The sequence below is a fragment of the Phoenix dactylifera genome, chromosome 17, assembly GCF_009389715.1.
Source record: "Phoenix dactylifera cultivar Barhee BC4 chromosome 17, palm_55x_up_171113_PBpolish2nd_filt_p, whole genome shotgun sequence".
Taxonomy (NCBI): Eukaryota; Viridiplantae; Streptophyta; class Magnoliopsida; order Arecales; family Arecaceae; genus Phoenix; species Phoenix dactylifera.
Window position 1 is genome coordinate 4662961 of NC_052408.1, and position 17576 is coordinate 4680536.

Here is a 17576-nt window from a genome sequence, read left to right on the forward strand (position 1 = left end):
GTTTGGGCAGTTTGCGACCGGTTTCGGCCCGTTTCGGCCAGTTCGAAGCCGATTTTGACCGGTTCGGAGCCAATTCAAAAAAAACAAGTGAACCAACCTGATCCCCTACCGGGTCGGGTCGAATCGGGCGGTCCGGCCCGATTCAGCAAGCCTTGCTTTGAAGTAAGCAATTTTCTTGTATTGTCCTCAAATAGATAGCTTCCACTATCCAGTGGTAATATATCAAAATATGTGCACTTTGTTACAAACATATAACCTAGAACACTTGTTAGAATCTTCTACCTAGGGTCAGCTAAAGTACACAGATCTGATCCATAGTGCTTTTGTTGATGATAAGGATGATCCTATGATCGGATGGTTTCTGGGCCAGTAGGAGGAACTGGAGCTTGATGAGCGAAGATCGCCTCCACGACCGGCCAGTTTTGTAGCCAGCGAGGCTAGGATCGATACAGGGCAATGAGCAGAGAGCAATATTTCACACATCCTTCCAACTGATCAGCCACAACCACGGCCACAGAGAAGCCGGCCACCACATGACTCCTTGTCCAAGACATCCTCTCAGATATATAATCGAGAGATGCTTTGACGAGGCCATTACGTTGCCCAATCGACTCAGTCAAAAGAGCCACATACATCCTTCCAACATAGCCAGACAGAGAGGGGCATGAAAGGTAAGTAGGCAACAAGTGGGACGAAGGATAAGCAGGCAGCGAGTAGCACGAAAGTAAGCAGGCAGCTGCCCAGCATACTAAAAAAAATAAAAGGCACCTGCAGCCCCAATGGAAAGTAGAGGAGCCAGTTCATTCAGATTCAGAGATCAGAAGCAGCAGTTCTGGTGGTCATGAATCTGTTGACCAGAAAGAAAGTGGAGGATATAAGACCACCATTTATGAGACAACCATAACATGGTCTTCGCTTCACCGGTGAGTTCCAACTTACGCATGCTACACAAGATAGGAACCACGGTGCACGATCTGATAAAGCTCACAAAGATACGATTACATATAGAAAACGGACTCCTCGAGGTCATTCAGGACATGATGCAGCTACAAATGACCTCACACGTGGAGTAAGATCAATAGATGTATCAGGTTTCAAGTTGTATACTGAATCCTATTACTCGCAGCCACAAGCAGCCTATGACCCATACGGATATGGATATGGATATAGATATGGTGCATCTGAGGCATCTTTCGGTGGGCTACTACTATACGCAGCCTGAAGCATTTTACAGGTCGGATTTTGTTACTGGCTTATTCGGATGGGCCCCCTTCACAGCTGTTTTGTCAGCCAGAAAATACCTCTCAAAGCCAAAGCTTCAGCGAGAGATCCGAGAGTACTTATAACCCAGAGTATCCTTATGGGATAAACATAAAAGACTACGACACCGCTGGATTAGAAGGGTGGGTTGATCTGCCTTCTGACTATGCTAATGATTCGGATATCCACGAAAGGCATCGCCGCTTGACAAGATTTTAGATATCGGTATATATGTTATACTTTAAGTATATATAATTAATTGCATTATTTTAAATTTTTCATCTCACTACTTGATTTGAGGATATTTCATGTTGCTTCTTATAGCATGCAACATCTCAATAATCATTTTATTGTTTTGTATCATTTTAAAACAACAAGATACATTATTTAGGTTAAATCGGAATCATAAAAACATCAAAAAAAAACTGTGGGATCCCGCTTGCTGACCGGTACGGGTCCCGATACCAGTTCGGCGAATCTTGGAGTCAATTATTCCATGGTTAATCCTCATGTATGTAATAGTAGTAATGTAATGGATTGGGGGTCAGCAGGTCAACGGGTCAACAGGTTCAGGTTGATCATTCTTGACCTACTTAGGAATCGGGCCGGGTTCGGGTCAAGCCCTATAAACCTTGATAATATGACCTTAACCTGAACCCGAACCTGCTGATTGCCACCTCTAATCAGAATTTGCGCTCCTTCATCCTTTATAGAGCAACTCAAACTCTCATGTAGGTACCCAAAATACCCTTAACAAGTGACTTAATCTATGAGCAACTTATGTAATTATTGTTAGAGGATAATGACTAAAATAATCCTAATCTTTAACCGACTAAACATGTAATGAAAATCATATGAAACTAAATCTATAAGTACAAACTCATAGAACCCTAACCTTGTCCTGTATCTATCAAGTTCACATCATAGTTCTATCACTTTACATGCCACCAAGATCCTGAGATAGCTAAATTCATATAGAGATGCAACAATATACGTAAAACCAAGAAACCTTAAAGGGAAACAAGATCAAACCTTACATAGTATATCTTTCTTTTTGTTATTTTGCGATGAGGAAATAATAAATTCACGCTTATAGTGACTCTATATCAAAAAAAGGGATATACATATATGCAAAGAGGAAGGAAAAACTTGAGAAAGAGAAAGAGATAGAAGCAAGATGAAATCACAACAGCAGACCATCTCTCACTTCCAGATTTAAATAAATAGGGAATCACTATTTACGGGCTAGATGACCAAAGTAATGTTGTTATTCTCAGCTTGTAACCAACCACTGTAATGCTGTGCAAGCAGGAATAGGCCCAGAACTAGTTAGCTAAAGCTTAATGACACCTAATTCGTCACAAACAAGCCCAAATATTCACAAATCAACTCAATTACATAGTCAAATCGCACTCAGATCAATGTTTAACCTATCATATTTTCCAATCTAGATTAATCTCTGAATCATGACACTTGCTTTGGCTTTCATAACCAAAAAACTTCGCCTGCATATGTACAAATGAGCATAGGTACATAATCATATGCACAGGTAAGTGAAAATATAAGATTAGATTCTTTGTTCCTCTTCAAGAACAAAATCAGTTGTTTCAATAAAGGGTCTAATGCTAAGCTAAGTTATGCAACACAAGGAGCAAAAGAAGTATCGTACCACGTGTCAAGGAACTCAAAAATCCCAGCTTGCTCGTTTGACTCACTTTAACTACTTCCAATTGTAGCTTAGACTATTAAAAGCAACCAATACAACAGAAGAAATTAGTAGCATGAGCAAAAGAAATGGTTAGAAAAACAGCTGTAATTTAGGCAGCTAAATTACCTTTGCAGGTAATATAAATTTTTCTATATCCGCTTGAATTATATTAATAATATGTGGAAGGCTTCGAGCGATACCAGCCCCTTTTATTTGGAATGTATTCTCCAAGACCTATGTCAAAAAGGTTATGAGTTAGAAATAGCTTTACAAGTACATAACAGAATATACATTTACCTTTAATGAAATGATCATGTGACAAAGAGACTTCAGTTTTTCCCTCCTGATAGGAACCTGTAACATATCATCACTAAGATACGCTCAAAAAAGATATCCATCTACCAAATAAATCTTAGGTACAACACCTGGAGGTTAAATGTAGTAGCGCTGACTAATGTATGGTGAAAGAAGTAGTAAAAGTACAACTCATGAACAAATCATATCTTGTAAATCGAATACCAAAAAGACATCAAAAAAGCAAGCATCAAATAAAAGATGAAGTGAATCAATGAATACGAACACAAATTATGCTTTCTTCATGCAACTGTCATGTTCCTGTTGATTTAACACCAATTGCTTTCAAAACACAACGCTTTTAAGGTCTTTCAGTGTAATAAAATAGGTAGTGGATCACTAAAAGAGAGAATAACCTCCTCATTCACATCTCTTAAATTAGGAGATGTAGAAAAAAAAAACATTTATCATCGATCACGTGAAGAGCATGAGCTGATGGAATCATATAATGTAGATTTTGTCCCTATTTTGGGTAGGATGCAGGTTTTGTCTTAATAACCTATGTGAAGATGAATGCTGAAAAAATTCAGAGAGATGTTACATTACAAGTTCTCCAACAAAAACTTCATGCCACGAAAGATAGCTTAAGCCCATAAGGAAACGTCGCTTGCTGGTGGAATGCCAGCCTAGCATTGGCATGGAGCACAATATGTCACTCCATGCCAGTTCCACATTCTGCTATGACACTAGCATGGTATCCATCATGCAGTGTTGTGCTGTACCGCTTCTGACCAGCACTTAGATCCGGGCCTTAAGAAAGCTCTAACAGTAAATAATCTTATGTGTAATGCTTTTCAGGCCAATTAAAAGATAGCCAATGCAGAAGCATAAAAAAGCCTTCACCATCCCTTGGAGTCAAATTTATGGATCATGATTTACCGAACAACTGATCGGAGTAGATTTGCAGCATCCGGTCTAGATAAGAGCATGCATAATTTGATAGGGGCCCCAGTCAACTGCCAATCCTTCTTTGCTAAGGTACTGAGGAAAAGTTTATCCATTATGTTCAAGAGTAGGATTATGGAAAAGTTCTGATAATAGTTCACCGTTGATGCCTAAAGAGAACTAAAAACTTTGGGGTTTAATTGACAATGTCACCTATTGAGTAAAGAAAAACCAAACATTGGCTTAATCAAAGAGGTAGAGGACTTTAAGATGAAAGTGAAGATGACAAGAAGGGAAACCAATACGAGATCGAAAGAATTGCTTATCAGATTCTCTTGGATTTCAATCTGTATGTGCACATTGAACCACCATCTGTTCAACAAACTGGAAGAGTAGGATATTTTTAAGTGGTATATCTTAAACAAAACTAAACCTTGCTATCGAACATCCATTAGGCTATACTTAGCATTTCAAACACTTCAGATTCAAATAGGCATCTCATGAACAACTTGTTCCAACAAACTAACACTCCTTAACAAGTCAAGAAGCCCTAAACAAGATATTTAATTCAGTTTTTGCTTCTACCAAACAAAATTACTTTGACTAGCAAAGCATAAACCAGGAACATGAGAGCTGAATTTTCCTATTGATCATCATATATATAGAATCGCAAGTCGCATCAGTGTCCAATTCAATCAAAATGTAATAATTCATAAAGGCACTTCGGGTGACTCTTACAGAAACAATTTCTAGGACTAAAAAAAATAATAACAGAAGCCCATTGCTAAAAACCCTTGACTTAACTGATTTACATAAGTTTCACGATATGGTAAACATATACATAGAAAGCACACCCAATTTCTTGAATTTGGATATATTGACATAGTGCATATATATCTATAAAATTGTCTATTGTATGTACCTTCACTACAATCCGAATAGTTATGGTTAAAAATGGCTTGTCATATCATGTTAGAGGAAAGCTTTAAAATGTAAGATTGATGAGTCTGGCCAAAATTGATGACCAAGAAATATCCCAGAATGATCATCTTTTTTCCTTCAATTGGTTCTACTAAATAATGGACAAGAGGGCAAGTAAAAGCTATCCAACAGAAACGAAGAATTGTGGATGAAGTGGAGAGGTGGATCTACGATCCCTGGTGTCATGTGATTGTTATATACCTTTGAGAGTTGAGACTTGAGACAATTATAAAAATCATAAAAACAAAAGATGAATATGATGGGCAATAAATAGGACTCGCACTAAGACGAGCTTAATATGAGGCAACTCTAGTAGGAATGAGAATGTGGTGATATAAGATGCGATATAGCTAAAAAATAAGCATTGTAAAGGAGATATGCAAATTGCACCACTCCAGGATAATGTGATGGAACAACCAACTAAGATGGTACAAGTCCATACAAAACCAAAAAAAGGGTAACCACAATACGTAAAAAAAATAAAAAAATAAAATTTGAAAATCTATAATGGAATTGTCAGAAAGAGCGAGTAGTCAGAGGACACTGCCCCAAATAAAACTTTATAGAGAAAATGAAACATGAACATGACACCAAATAGTAGAGATATGCCTTGTTGGTCATGAATAATTATGTAACAGATACACTAGATAAAGCACAAAAGAGTCCATAAGCATCAAAGGTAACTACCTGATATATCCATGTGCACTTGGATTGCTAGAAGTCAAAAAGCATATAAGGAATAAAACTTTTATTGTACATGAAAATGAGTAGGAGGCACTAGCAAATTTAAATGCTCATTTTATTATCTCAGATCTATCATATAAAGTTACAATGTGATGGTGAAAAATATATAAAACAGTGAGAATCAAGTGAATGAACTGGAGATGTGCTTCTGTAGTATTATGTGATTGATGCTTGTTTCTAGGACTCAAGAGAAGATACCAGCAGAGAACAAAAAAAAACATGAGGTTATGTAGTTTAAGATATTTTTGAGTAACATGTAGTCAAAGATATTGGATGATGAAGAAGATACACGCATACAAGGAGAACGTGGTGGCAACAAAAATGTCCAAACTAGGGAGGGTAAGGTAACAAATGAGTGCACTAAAAGTTTGGAGGTCACACTAACTCTAGGCGATGTGACGAAGAAATAGTTATGATGATATAGGTATGATTTCAAGAAAATCTTCTAAGAAGTATGGCTCAACTTTGTGTCAAAAGGTCAGAAGACTAGGACGAAATGAATAAAGTTGTGAGCAAAAACTAGAGAAGTATATGATAATAGTGGATGTAGCCAATGTTGGACCTAGGATAAGATGAATAAAGTTGTAAGGAAAGACTAGAGAAGAATATGAAAACAGTGGATGTAGCCCTTAGTACGAAGTATGAACTAACAAAAACAGCAGAAAAAAATGCAAAGCTGACCAAAGATAGTCATGGCCAGCTTGATGGTTATATTTACAGTCATGACATAATTTACATAAATTGGTACAATTCCGAATTGAACTTCTCATCATGGCCAACATGAGGCTAGCAGTAGCTTGAAAACTAGACCACCAGGAAATATCTATCCTAAATTTCATTCTAACTGAACATGCTCCCTCAACTAATAGATCTTAAGAACCAGACAGTTATATATGTGTCACAACTCACAACCCTCTCCAAAACAATTTTATATTGCTTATAAGATTAAATCATGGATAAAAAAAAGAGTATTTCTATGGGACATGTGTAGAGGTCTTGGACACAAATGCACAAAATTTATGAATAGATAGAATCATAGAAAATGACTAACCTATCAATGTTAAATATATAATTTTCTTAAATATATCTCATGGACTAAACTTAATTTTATGTGGATTTGTCATGGACCAGCTCAACATAGTTTCAATTGATCCAAGGTTAGGCCCCAACCAATATAGAATATTATATTCTGAACAAATGGCTATTGTGCTTAACTCAGTCTAAAGAATATTGTTTAAGAAAATAATATATTATTTAGACACATTGGTCATATTTTAGAGTCTAGACATATAGCCATATAGGTAATAGTAATCAAATAAAGAAGTGATCTGGGAGGATGTTTGAGGTTACAAAAAAATTACCTCAAGTAACTCATGCAAGTCGAGCATTGAGATAACAAGCATATGCAGTCTATTTGCCAAGAGTATTCCCTGCACTGGCAAACATAAATAATAAAGCATCCTAGAGTTCACTGGCTGTATCCACCGGAAATGAAAACAAAAAACAATACCAAATTGAAGGCAGCACATAGATAAAACTATAGAAGAGCAAAAATATATTTTACAAATATCACCCATAACATAGTCAACTTTAACAACACTCAGTCACTCACTAAGCCAAAAACATTTACTGGAAAAAGACCTGCATGATCTGCTTGATATGAAACCGAATCCATGCTTCACTCAACATCTCTGACTGAAAAAGGAAGGGTAAAATTAATATGTGGTCCAAACAATGGAGCAAAACTTCGCAAAAGGAGAGATTAGTTACCGAAGGATACACAGTTGACTGAAAAGATGTTATCCAAGAAAATAGTGCATCTTTGATTGCTTGCCAATCCCTAGACAGGTTGAACAATACTCATTTCATACCATTAATGATGAAAAGCAGTGTCTACTTCTCAGCCAGCAACATAACTCTAACATATTCGTAAAAGTACATTACCAGAAAACTAAATCTCAAGAAAACTGTTGATTTAAGCAATACATCAACTAAGCCCAAATTAGAGCGTCATAATTCTGAAATAACAGCATGGTAAGCAACTGTTGGGTACCAAGACCTGGGGAAAAGACATGTTTGTCAAAGCAGTGACCTATTCATGCACTGCCTAGAAGGGCATCTTCAAATGTTTCGCATTCAATAACCCTCAAGTACAGCCATTTTCATATATATACTGCTTAGTACCTACTTAATAATTATTAGTTAGTGTTGAATTTCAGTCCATTACAAGCAACTCTGTCTTCCCCATTGTAAGCAATAAAGCAGCTTCTGTTAATGATTTGCAGTCAGAAAACTAAAAATGATAAATACAAGGGTAAAGGAAGCACCATATGTTGACAAAAGAATCGTATTACATCCACCACAATTCTTAGAAATTGGTATCTGAATTAATCTACCACTTGCAGGTAAATAATCATATAATGAATCTGGGTCTATCATTTTGTCTGCTCTTAACAACACAGTCAAATAGCATAAATAAAGATGAAGCTCCATAGTAGTATATCACCAACCAAGGTACGCCATCTCAGTATCGGGCTCCACACCGGTGCCACTCGGTTACTGTGTCGGTACGCCTGGTACAAAAACCGGTTCGGCAAACCGAGTATCAGTACACCTTCTGTACCGTGTATGGGTACGGTACAGTATGCTCCATGCTGCCCGGTTCGGTACGTTATGACATCCCTTGTCACCAACTAAACATGCATGTTTGTGATATCGTCATATCGCCCCATTTAAGATTTCCAGCACTAAAGCATGAAATGCCAGGAGCATGTCTTTATTATTGGACACCAAGACCATTATATCATTCCTCGTATCATGGTGCTACAGCAATAGGTTCACAATCAAACCAGTTCCTTCTGAGGATAAATTATGTTCGACACCATATGTCACCGTTTACCTATCCTTTGTCATTATGGTGCCTAGATAAAATTATATATAGAATGCAGCAATACCTTGATCTACAGTGCTCCAGGTACATCCATCAAAGACACAAAGTCTATTCTCTATTGAGTTGACGAAGAAATGAACAACACAGCACATTAACAGTCATTAGTAGTTCCTTGATTTCAACACAGTCCACATGCCAACACTACCCAGAATCTTCCAAAATGTTCATGCCCCAGTCAGATCAGATCCTTTGCATATGCCTTTGCAGCACTTTAGAATGAAAGAACTTAATGAGTATCATTAACCACAGTTCACTTTCTTTTTCCATATGTTGTCCCACTATCAATCTTGTTATTGATAACCAACAGTGTGAAGGCATATTGCAGCAAAGCTACATAGTTTTGATATGTATTGTATCATAGGGATGAAAGCTAAAATTTGAAATTAAAAAAAAGGATAAAGAAGGGTGTTTCAAAAATGTCTAGTATGTTTAATATCGAAATAGAGTAAAGTTATCAAAATTTTGTATGAATTAGCTTGGAGACCATGCATGAAGTTTATTAGACATGACATACGAAAATGCTACTAAAGAAAATCATGACCATGGTATTCATGAATACATAAAGAAGCAGATAACAATATAAATACCAAAAAAATTGGTGTGTCTATTGAATTAGATAACACATGGCCCAACTTCCAGAACTAAAATGAAGTGGAGGGCAGAAATCTTGATAATTTGCTTTCAACATATGATGCTAAATTTCTTGGAAGATGTAAACCATGTTAGCAATGACAAAGGACAATAAGTATAGACAAGCAAGATAAGGAACTAAGTTGTGAAAGCCTGCAGGGATTTGAACAAATGTTATAGTTGAGCCTGATATACAATGTTGCCATTTCCCTTATAGCTTTAGCTTCTGGTTTCAATTGGTTATTTGACATGGTATTAAAGCTCTGGTTTGCTAGAGGTCACGAGTTCAAGTCCCTCCAAGCTAACATGGTATCAAATATCAAGTTTGCTAGAGGTCACAAGTTCGAATCATGGTATGCTGAACCTGCCTGTACTGGCCGGTTCAACACGTACTGTACCGGTTCGGACCCTGACTAGTACGGTTCAGTCGTGAAAAATGGTACACAGCTCGTACCGACAGAACCCAGCCGGAGCCAAGGAAGAAGAAGAGAAGGAGAGAGCGAGCGGGGAAGGAAGGGAAAAGGAGAGGCCTCCGCCGCCATCAGAGGGCCTTGGGGGGCCGGCGGAGGCCGCGGGGAAGCGGCCGAGGCAAGCGAGTCGCCGACTTCACTTAAAAAATTTCAAATTCTTTTTCGAGGCTGTGTCCCCTGTTTCGAAAGAAACAAAGGACGCGGCCGCAGCCGCGCCACCGCAGCCTCCGCCGGCCCCCCGTGGCCCTCAGCTGGCGGCAGAGGCCTCTCCTTCTCCCTCCCTCCCCTGCTCGCTCTCTCTTTCACCTCGTCTTCTCCAGCTCCGTCTCTCAGTACAGGCCTGGTACCGAAACGGTACTGAGAATGATGAACCGGTCCGGTCCGGTAGACCACTAGTACGCCTACCGGTACTGGTTCGAAATACCTTGGTTCGAATCTCCTCCCCTACTAGTTATTTATTTAATTGACCTGGTAATTAAGTCAATTTATTCCAATCATTGTGTTTGTTACCTTGACTCATTTCAGTTTGAACTCATTTCAGTCATTGTGCTCCTTCCACGTGCATGGTCCAAACCACACATGAGCAGACATGTTAAGCTTGGTATACATTGTTGACACTGTCCCTATTAGCCTAGGCTTCTACGATCAGTTGGTTAGCTGGCAATTATATTTATCTTTTCTATTATAGAGCAAACTCCCAAAAAGTTGCTCCACCTGCATCCTATAGTTACCTTTACACATAGTCCATTATATAGTAATTCTCCTTTCTTTTTTCAGTTCTCTCTTGTTTTCTGAGAGAAACAATAGAGATACACCAAATAGTGGGACTTTTATTTGATGGGGGTAAAAGCTTGAATCAGATGGTATTATAGCCAATTTATCAAGCATTCCTTTTCATATGCATCACACAAGACAACACTATAAGAAATATACATTAATTGTTTAAAAACGAACACAGTTTTCCTTATCTTTATAAATTATCTGAGAAATTCAAAATATGCTTCTAAAAATTCACCAAACAAACATGACCACCTCACATGACGCTACATTAGAATGTTTGTTATTTGTATCTTGGAGTGTGAGGTTCAAGAGCTTGGGTTAACTTCCACTTCTACACTCTAATCATAATGAAATTGGAATGTCAATATATTGTACATCTATGTTAAAGCAAATTGCAATTATAAATACAAAGTCTTAAGAACAACAATTAACATACCACTCCATGATATAAGTACCAGTATATAACAACACATGGTATTAGACCTCGATTTTGTTGTGCCGGCATCAATAGGCATACCATTTGTTGGTATGGTACCATACTCTTCCAATAAAGTACCAATATCAGTACTTCAATGCTTGGTAGTTGGTACTTGGTACACTTGATCCTATAAATTAGAAATCAAGATTGACATTCATATGCAGGTGGAGTGCCAACTTAGCACTAACAAAGTACCTGCCATGCTTTGCCATGTCCAGCTGTGCTAGTGCTTGACACGCCTAGCAAACACTCGTACAATAACATGCCAAGTGCTGGCACACTAGTATGGTGCCATTGTTCCATTGCCAATTGGGCACTGGCATGGTATATATCTGTTTGTGCCATGCCATGCTGACCAACACTCAATTCCATGTTACAAGTTCCTGTGTAACCATTTAATAGTCATCAACTTTAGGGTAGAAATGGGTTGGGTCAGGTTTGAGTTCGATCAACTTGGTACAATAACATATAAGACCATGATCCATACCCAAACTAACCCATTTAACCTACAATTGCATGACCGATATCCAAATAGGACCAACCTAACCCAACCGACCGCCTTGATTTGCCGCTCAATATGTGGTGAGCTGAACAACTACCACTACGAATGCCCATTCAATTTTAAGATTTTTTACCTTAAGGCAATGAGCCCACCCAAGCCAACCCAAAAAAACTCTACCCTTATGACCCAAGTTAAGGCTTTGACCACACCCAACCCATTTATAGTTCAAATAAAAAATTTTGATCAATACCTTAACAAGTCAAAATGATCCTATCGCAAACTTGGACCAAATAGGATTAGGTCCCATCAATTTTTGTCCCCCGTAACCGATGTTGCTTTCACCCTTTTGTAACACAGCAATATATAGTGATGACAAATAACACCATCTAGTTCCTTACATGGAATCAACTAATAAGCCACCATGGCCCCTCTAATATATATTTTACCCCATTAAATTCTTATAGACATTGACCTATTCTAGGGAATAAAAAAATTTAGAAAGCATACTGCATACCTTGAATGTTTTTCACTTAATTGTGTAAGGTAATTTCTCTTCATGACAACAGATTCCTTATACACCTCTCTGATTGAAGGCCATGAGAAATATGATGGATGACATTGACTTTTCAGTACATCCAATAGTATAATTCTTCTACCTCCCTCAACGTAAGTTAGAGGGACCAACTTAAGCATCTCCAAAAGCAACTTCACTACTTTCTTTTCAGGAACTTCAGCTGATACCACAAGCAAGGAAATGTGAAATATCAGTCAAAATTCAAATAAAGACACATGTAACAAACATTACATACCCTATAGCACAACATTTACTGCAACAGCATTTTGAGACAATGAACATATCAGCTGAAATAAAACCTCATTACAGAATAAATGATTAACAATTCAATTTTCACATACAGTTATGAACAAAAAAAAGAAAAACTATAAAGGCTCACGAGATGATACAAAAAGCAAGCTGTCAAGATTTTGAGACAAAACCTAAATGGAGATCTTCGAATGGAATTTTTCCTTCCAAAATATACTGACGATAGGAAATAGAATTAGAAAACCCAATTAACAGCTACATATTTTATTAATTGACAAGTGTAAAAGCTAAATCCAAGATTCATCTTTTAGGCAGTATAACATCTTATGTATTATAACACTGAACAATTCCATACTTTAATTATGATTAACAAGATTTCTCCCATATATGTACAATTCATAAATCCTGGTGCGAAGAATATCTGTTCAGACTGCAGTTCCATCTTTCGTCTGTAACTGAAATGTAACAAATATATGTACCGAAAGATTAACATCAAATCAGATTCCACAAAAGAGTTCTAATTTGGTTAGAATATAATATTATTCATTTCATCCAAAATCTGAAGCATACTCATTTTCGTTTGTAAAGGATGTTCCACCTTAAATCTAGTTATCTAATAGCTCAAAAGTTTGTTTTACAAAGGATGTTCCAGCCAATTTAGCTGAGATTACTCGAAAGAGAGGATATCCAGGATCTCAAGTTTTATTTATGATATTGGTGGCTAAAGAGCAATGAAGCAAGCAGTTACTTGAGATCGAGGTGGGATTGCATTTAGATTCTTATCACAACAACCATTTAAAATACTCCCAAACAGCTCCTCCTGTTGATTCTTGTTTTTCATGACTCTGTAATGCCTGGGATTTATGAGCACATTTTTGGAAAATTATATTTCACGGACAGGGTGCAAATGAGCAAGCAACGTCTACCCATGTGCTTTTTGACATTTTCTCATGCCAGCAACATTACCACAACCCCGCCCATGAATGAGTGGGCAGTAGGTGCCATGATGAAAGATAAAAGAATGGATAACAACTCCCCACATGCATCATTCTCCATAAAATTTAACCGACTCCATCACATCTCATAGGAAGCTGAGTAAAATTATTTGCATATGAAAATTGCAAGGCGCACTTAGTTAAAGAGCTATTAATCTTTGGGAATTTATGAATCAACAACTTGGCAGCATAATTCCATAGATATTGGATGACAATAATCCATATATCTACTACATAATCTTACCAGAGGCATATGTGAAAAATATAAACAGCGCCACATACTGTAGTATCTTCCTTCGGTCAAGAGGGAATTCCTTCCAAGTATCTAATGTAATATAACAAAAAATAAAGAAAAAGAATGTCAGAACAACTGGAATAATTTAATATCTCCAAAGATTGGGAAAAAAAATGTAATAGCTCAAACCCCATAACGAATAGATTAATAAGAAAATGTTCTTTACCAAGTCGTGGAAGGATTTCTGACAGACCATCATGGATGCAGGAACTACAGACATCGATGAATTTCTTATTGCACCTGACCTGCTCCAACGTGGCATGCAAAGGTGATTCTGACTGCAACAGTCTCTGAGAGACAATAAATCTAGTTAAGCCTACGGTTTGTGCTTTAGTACATGTGAACAATCCAAAGCAATATATCCCAGAAAATAAGGGAAAACAGAAGAAGATGATAAGTTATAAACATGTACCTGGAACAAGCCAACTTCCAGAAGCTTCTGAAGTTGGCTTACCACTTGATCAAGGAAGTCAAAATCCACCGCTGTTATACCAAAGATATCAACTTCCAGTTTTACCTTATTTAACATCCTGCAGAAGAATAATGACAGAAAAACAAAGATAAGAAACTAGCAACTTGTGAGAATATCAACAATGAAGATCAGAACTCACATGAAGAAAGGGGGCATAATTGATATGATCTATGTAGGTATAATAATAATAACAATAAAGATCAAACTTTGCAATGTGGATACATCGCAGAGAATAAGCTAGGCAGGAATCCTTGGAATCTGTCAGTTGCATGGCTTTTCCCTTAAGTCATATGGATAAATTGTTTATCTGGACCAAGGTCTGCCAGACCAACCTACATCATACTGTACCAATAAGGTATTGGTATGATACTGAGGTTCAGTTCATTGTAGGAGCCAAACTAGTTTGTACCAGTCCGAACTAAGCAATTGCCTGCCCCATACACCCAACGCCGACCCGTGCCACTTAGTTTTGAGCGGTACCCTGGAGGTGAAAAAAGGATTAGAAGCCTATCTCAGTATGAGGTACAAACCATGTCGAATTGGAAACATACGGCTACGATTCTCGATACTTGTTTTGTGAAACTCGATTTGAACTATTTGCACAATAGAATGCTAGGGTGCGTCATTAACTCATAAATGGGTCGAGTTTTGACATCAAATTTGTATTGTTAGATACTCCATATGGAGCGAACTGACCACTTTCTCTTCACTTCCTATCTAAAGAAAAAAAAAACAGGATTCACTTATCTTGCTTCCATATGGACAGCAGATCGAAATTTAGCATTTTTATAGGAGGCATTCTTATAAGTTGCATCAAAGTCAAACATGGAGGTACTCATCTTCGGAACTATAAGTTCTTAATTTGTGATGGCCAATATGATACTCCAACAACTAAAGAAAAAAGTTGCGCCATGGTATATTATAGTTTGTTCCATAGATTGTCAAGAATATGTAAGGCAGGAAGTGGGTCAGGCTGTGTCGGGCCATGCCCCTACTTAAACCCAGCCCAACTTTTTTTCGGGCTTCGGGCCAAGCTTAGGCCTGAAAACTTTTGGATAATCCAGGCGAACCCAACCTAAACCCAATTAGGTCGGCCCAAATTACCCGTTTGGGCCAAAAATAGGTTTAGCCCGAACCCAATTGAAGTTTAATATTTCATAATATTGCTTCACAAATAAATGAGCTAGCTAAAAATTGGGCTCTCTCCCATAACACTAGTAAATAATGCATGATACATTATTGTCAGCTAAACCTATTTTAAGTTGTCCTTTACTTTCTCATTATTCTCTCTAAATAACAACATACAAAAATAAATTGATTCGAGCTTGAATTTGGGCCTGAATTTGAGCTCCATTTCGAGCCTTATTTGGGCTCCGTTTCGGGCTAGGCCCGGGCCAGGCTTATAACATAGGCCTAGCCCAAAAAATAAATAGGCTCTACATTTAAGCCCAAACACGATCTCAACTCTTTTGAGCCTAGCCCGAAGTCGGCCCGGTTCGATAGGCCTCGAGCTGGCCCGAGCCCATTTCCAGTCTATCACTTATCTTAAAAAGCTATATATTCTGCAAAAAGAGGACTAAATTAGTGAGAAATGCTTATCCCAATAAAATCTAGTTGCACCAAAAATATGTAAAATAGATATAAATTGTACCCTGATGAACAAAGTCTCACTAAAAATGGACAAACACATAAAAATATTCTTATATTCCAACACGAATAATGTTTGGAATTCATATCACAAAAATAAACGCTAAATATCTCACCTTGCAAAGAGAGAGAGGTGACTTTTTATGTGGCTATTCTGCTTTAAGATTTCATCTAAGACAGTAAACATGGCCAGGCCATCGCCTAGCGCTTCAAAGGCAGTTCTGAGCATAAAATTCTTGACAGAATTTAGCGGCCGAAGGATGTTCTTATCATGAAGGGAATAAATGGAATTGAGCTGCTTAACCAAATTCCCCAAGACAGCAGTCATTCGACTTGTGGTCTCATACAATTCCATGAACAAAGAAAGCGATTCACCAAATGCCTTCTGTGGCTCGCCTTCAAGAAGCACTTCCTGTGGGCTTGAACGATGGCCAAACAAGAGCAACTGCCTATACAACTTTTTTGATGCCTAAAAGAGAATTCACATCAAAATTAGCATCTAAAAGAAGAGTATATTGTTTTTGAAAAAAAGGGGACCCATACAAATTTTAGAAACCTAGGAGAAAATACACATCAAATTTTTAGCATCTAAAGAAGAGAAGAGGGTAAAAATAAGTCAAGTTTTGGGATCTACGCAATTTTTTCGAAGACTAGAAGATAATTCGCATCAAATGTGGCTTTTAAAAGAAGAGACGAGGGTACAATAAGCATTTTTTTTCGTATCGTGTCGGGGGAACAGGAAAGGGAGGGGCCTAACCGATCGGTGGAGTCGGGAGATCTCGATGCAATCGTAGGAGAGGACCATGACGAGCTTGGATACGGCGACGTTGTCGGACTCGAGGAGGGTGGAGAGATCGGAGTGCTCGAGGGGCTCGACGTGGAGGCGGACCGGATGGGAGCTGGAGGAGCTGGGCGGAGTGGCGGAGGGGGAAGGGCATCCCAAGGGATCGCCGCGGAGGTTGGAGAGGAGGTCGTGGCTTCGGAACCGCCATTCATCGACGAGTCGCCGGAGCTTCTCCTGCTGTTCTAAAAGTTCTGTTTGGAAGAAGAAGACAGAAGAGGCAGAGAGTTAGAAAACCGAGAGAAAAGGAGCGAGAGAGAGAGAGAGAGAGAGAGAGAGAGAGAGAAGGGGAGAGAGAGGGGAGGAGGAGGCTTACGAGAAGCCATGGCGGTCGGGGCATAGAAGGCTTCGGGATAGACGAGCTTCGGTTTGCCCTTTTGCGGTGGCCGCAGGCAGTATCCGTGCCTCCGGGGAAAGCAGTAGTTGTAAGAGAGTCCAGTGGACCAAGTGTGGGCAATTAAGCTACAGGAACGAACTATCAGCGAATAAGCGATGGTGCGGTCTAGCCCTACTCAGCCTTACCCAGTTTTAGTCATTTTAATCCACGCAAATTCAAAACCAATTGATTTCCACGTTGTGAAGCCTTTGTGCAGCACTGATGGTTTCTCTTTAGGTTTTCTAATAATAGTTATACAAAAAGGATTGTTTATGATTCATGAACATATAAACTGTTACTGAAAATTGGACCCGGGGGCGGCCGTCGATTGAGGAGGAGGAGCTCCGGCGCGAGAATGGCAGGTGGCGGTCCGTCGGTGGGCGGC

At 38.4% G+C, this 17576-nt stretch overlaps 1 protein-coding gene across 3 annotated transcripts in view; it reads right to left on the reverse strand.

Moving 5' to 3' along the window:
- Window positions 1–17282, reverse strand: part of LOC103708236 (WASH complex subunit 4-like) — a 38334-nt gene extending 21052 nt beyond the window's left edge. For 2 of the 3 annotated variants that reach the window (XM_026805069.2, XM_008793061.4), the window contains exons 1-13: window positions 17132–17281; window positions 16732–17009; window positions 16091–16443; window positions 14268–14385; window positions 14022–14145; window positions 13805–13885; window positions 12257–12476; window positions 7703–7772; window positions 7574–7627; window positions 7294–7362; window positions 3266–3322; window positions 3095–3202; window positions 2930–3002 (exon numbers count right to left, since the gene is read on the reverse strand). In XM_026805069.2, the coding sequence (XP_026660870.2) occupies window positions 2930–3002; window positions 3095–3202; window positions 3266–3322; window positions 7294–7362; window positions 7574–7627; window positions 7703–7772; window positions 12257–12476; window positions 13805–13885; window positions 14022–14145; window positions 14268–14385; window positions 16091–16443; window positions 16732–17009; window positions 17132–17141 (1615 nt within the window). In that variant the 5' untranslated portion in view covers window positions 17142–17281. Of the gene's footprint in view, window positions 1–2929; window positions 3003–3094; window positions 3203–3265; window positions 3323–7293; window positions 7363–7573; window positions 7628–7702; window positions 7773–12256; window positions 12477–13804; window positions 13886–14021; window positions 14146–14267; window positions 14386–16090; window positions 16444–16731; window positions 17010–17131 lie in introns of all 3 variants that reach the window. The other variant, XM_026805070.2, reaches the window with a different exon arrangement.
- Between the last annotated feature and the right edge of the window lie 294 nt (window positions 17283–17576).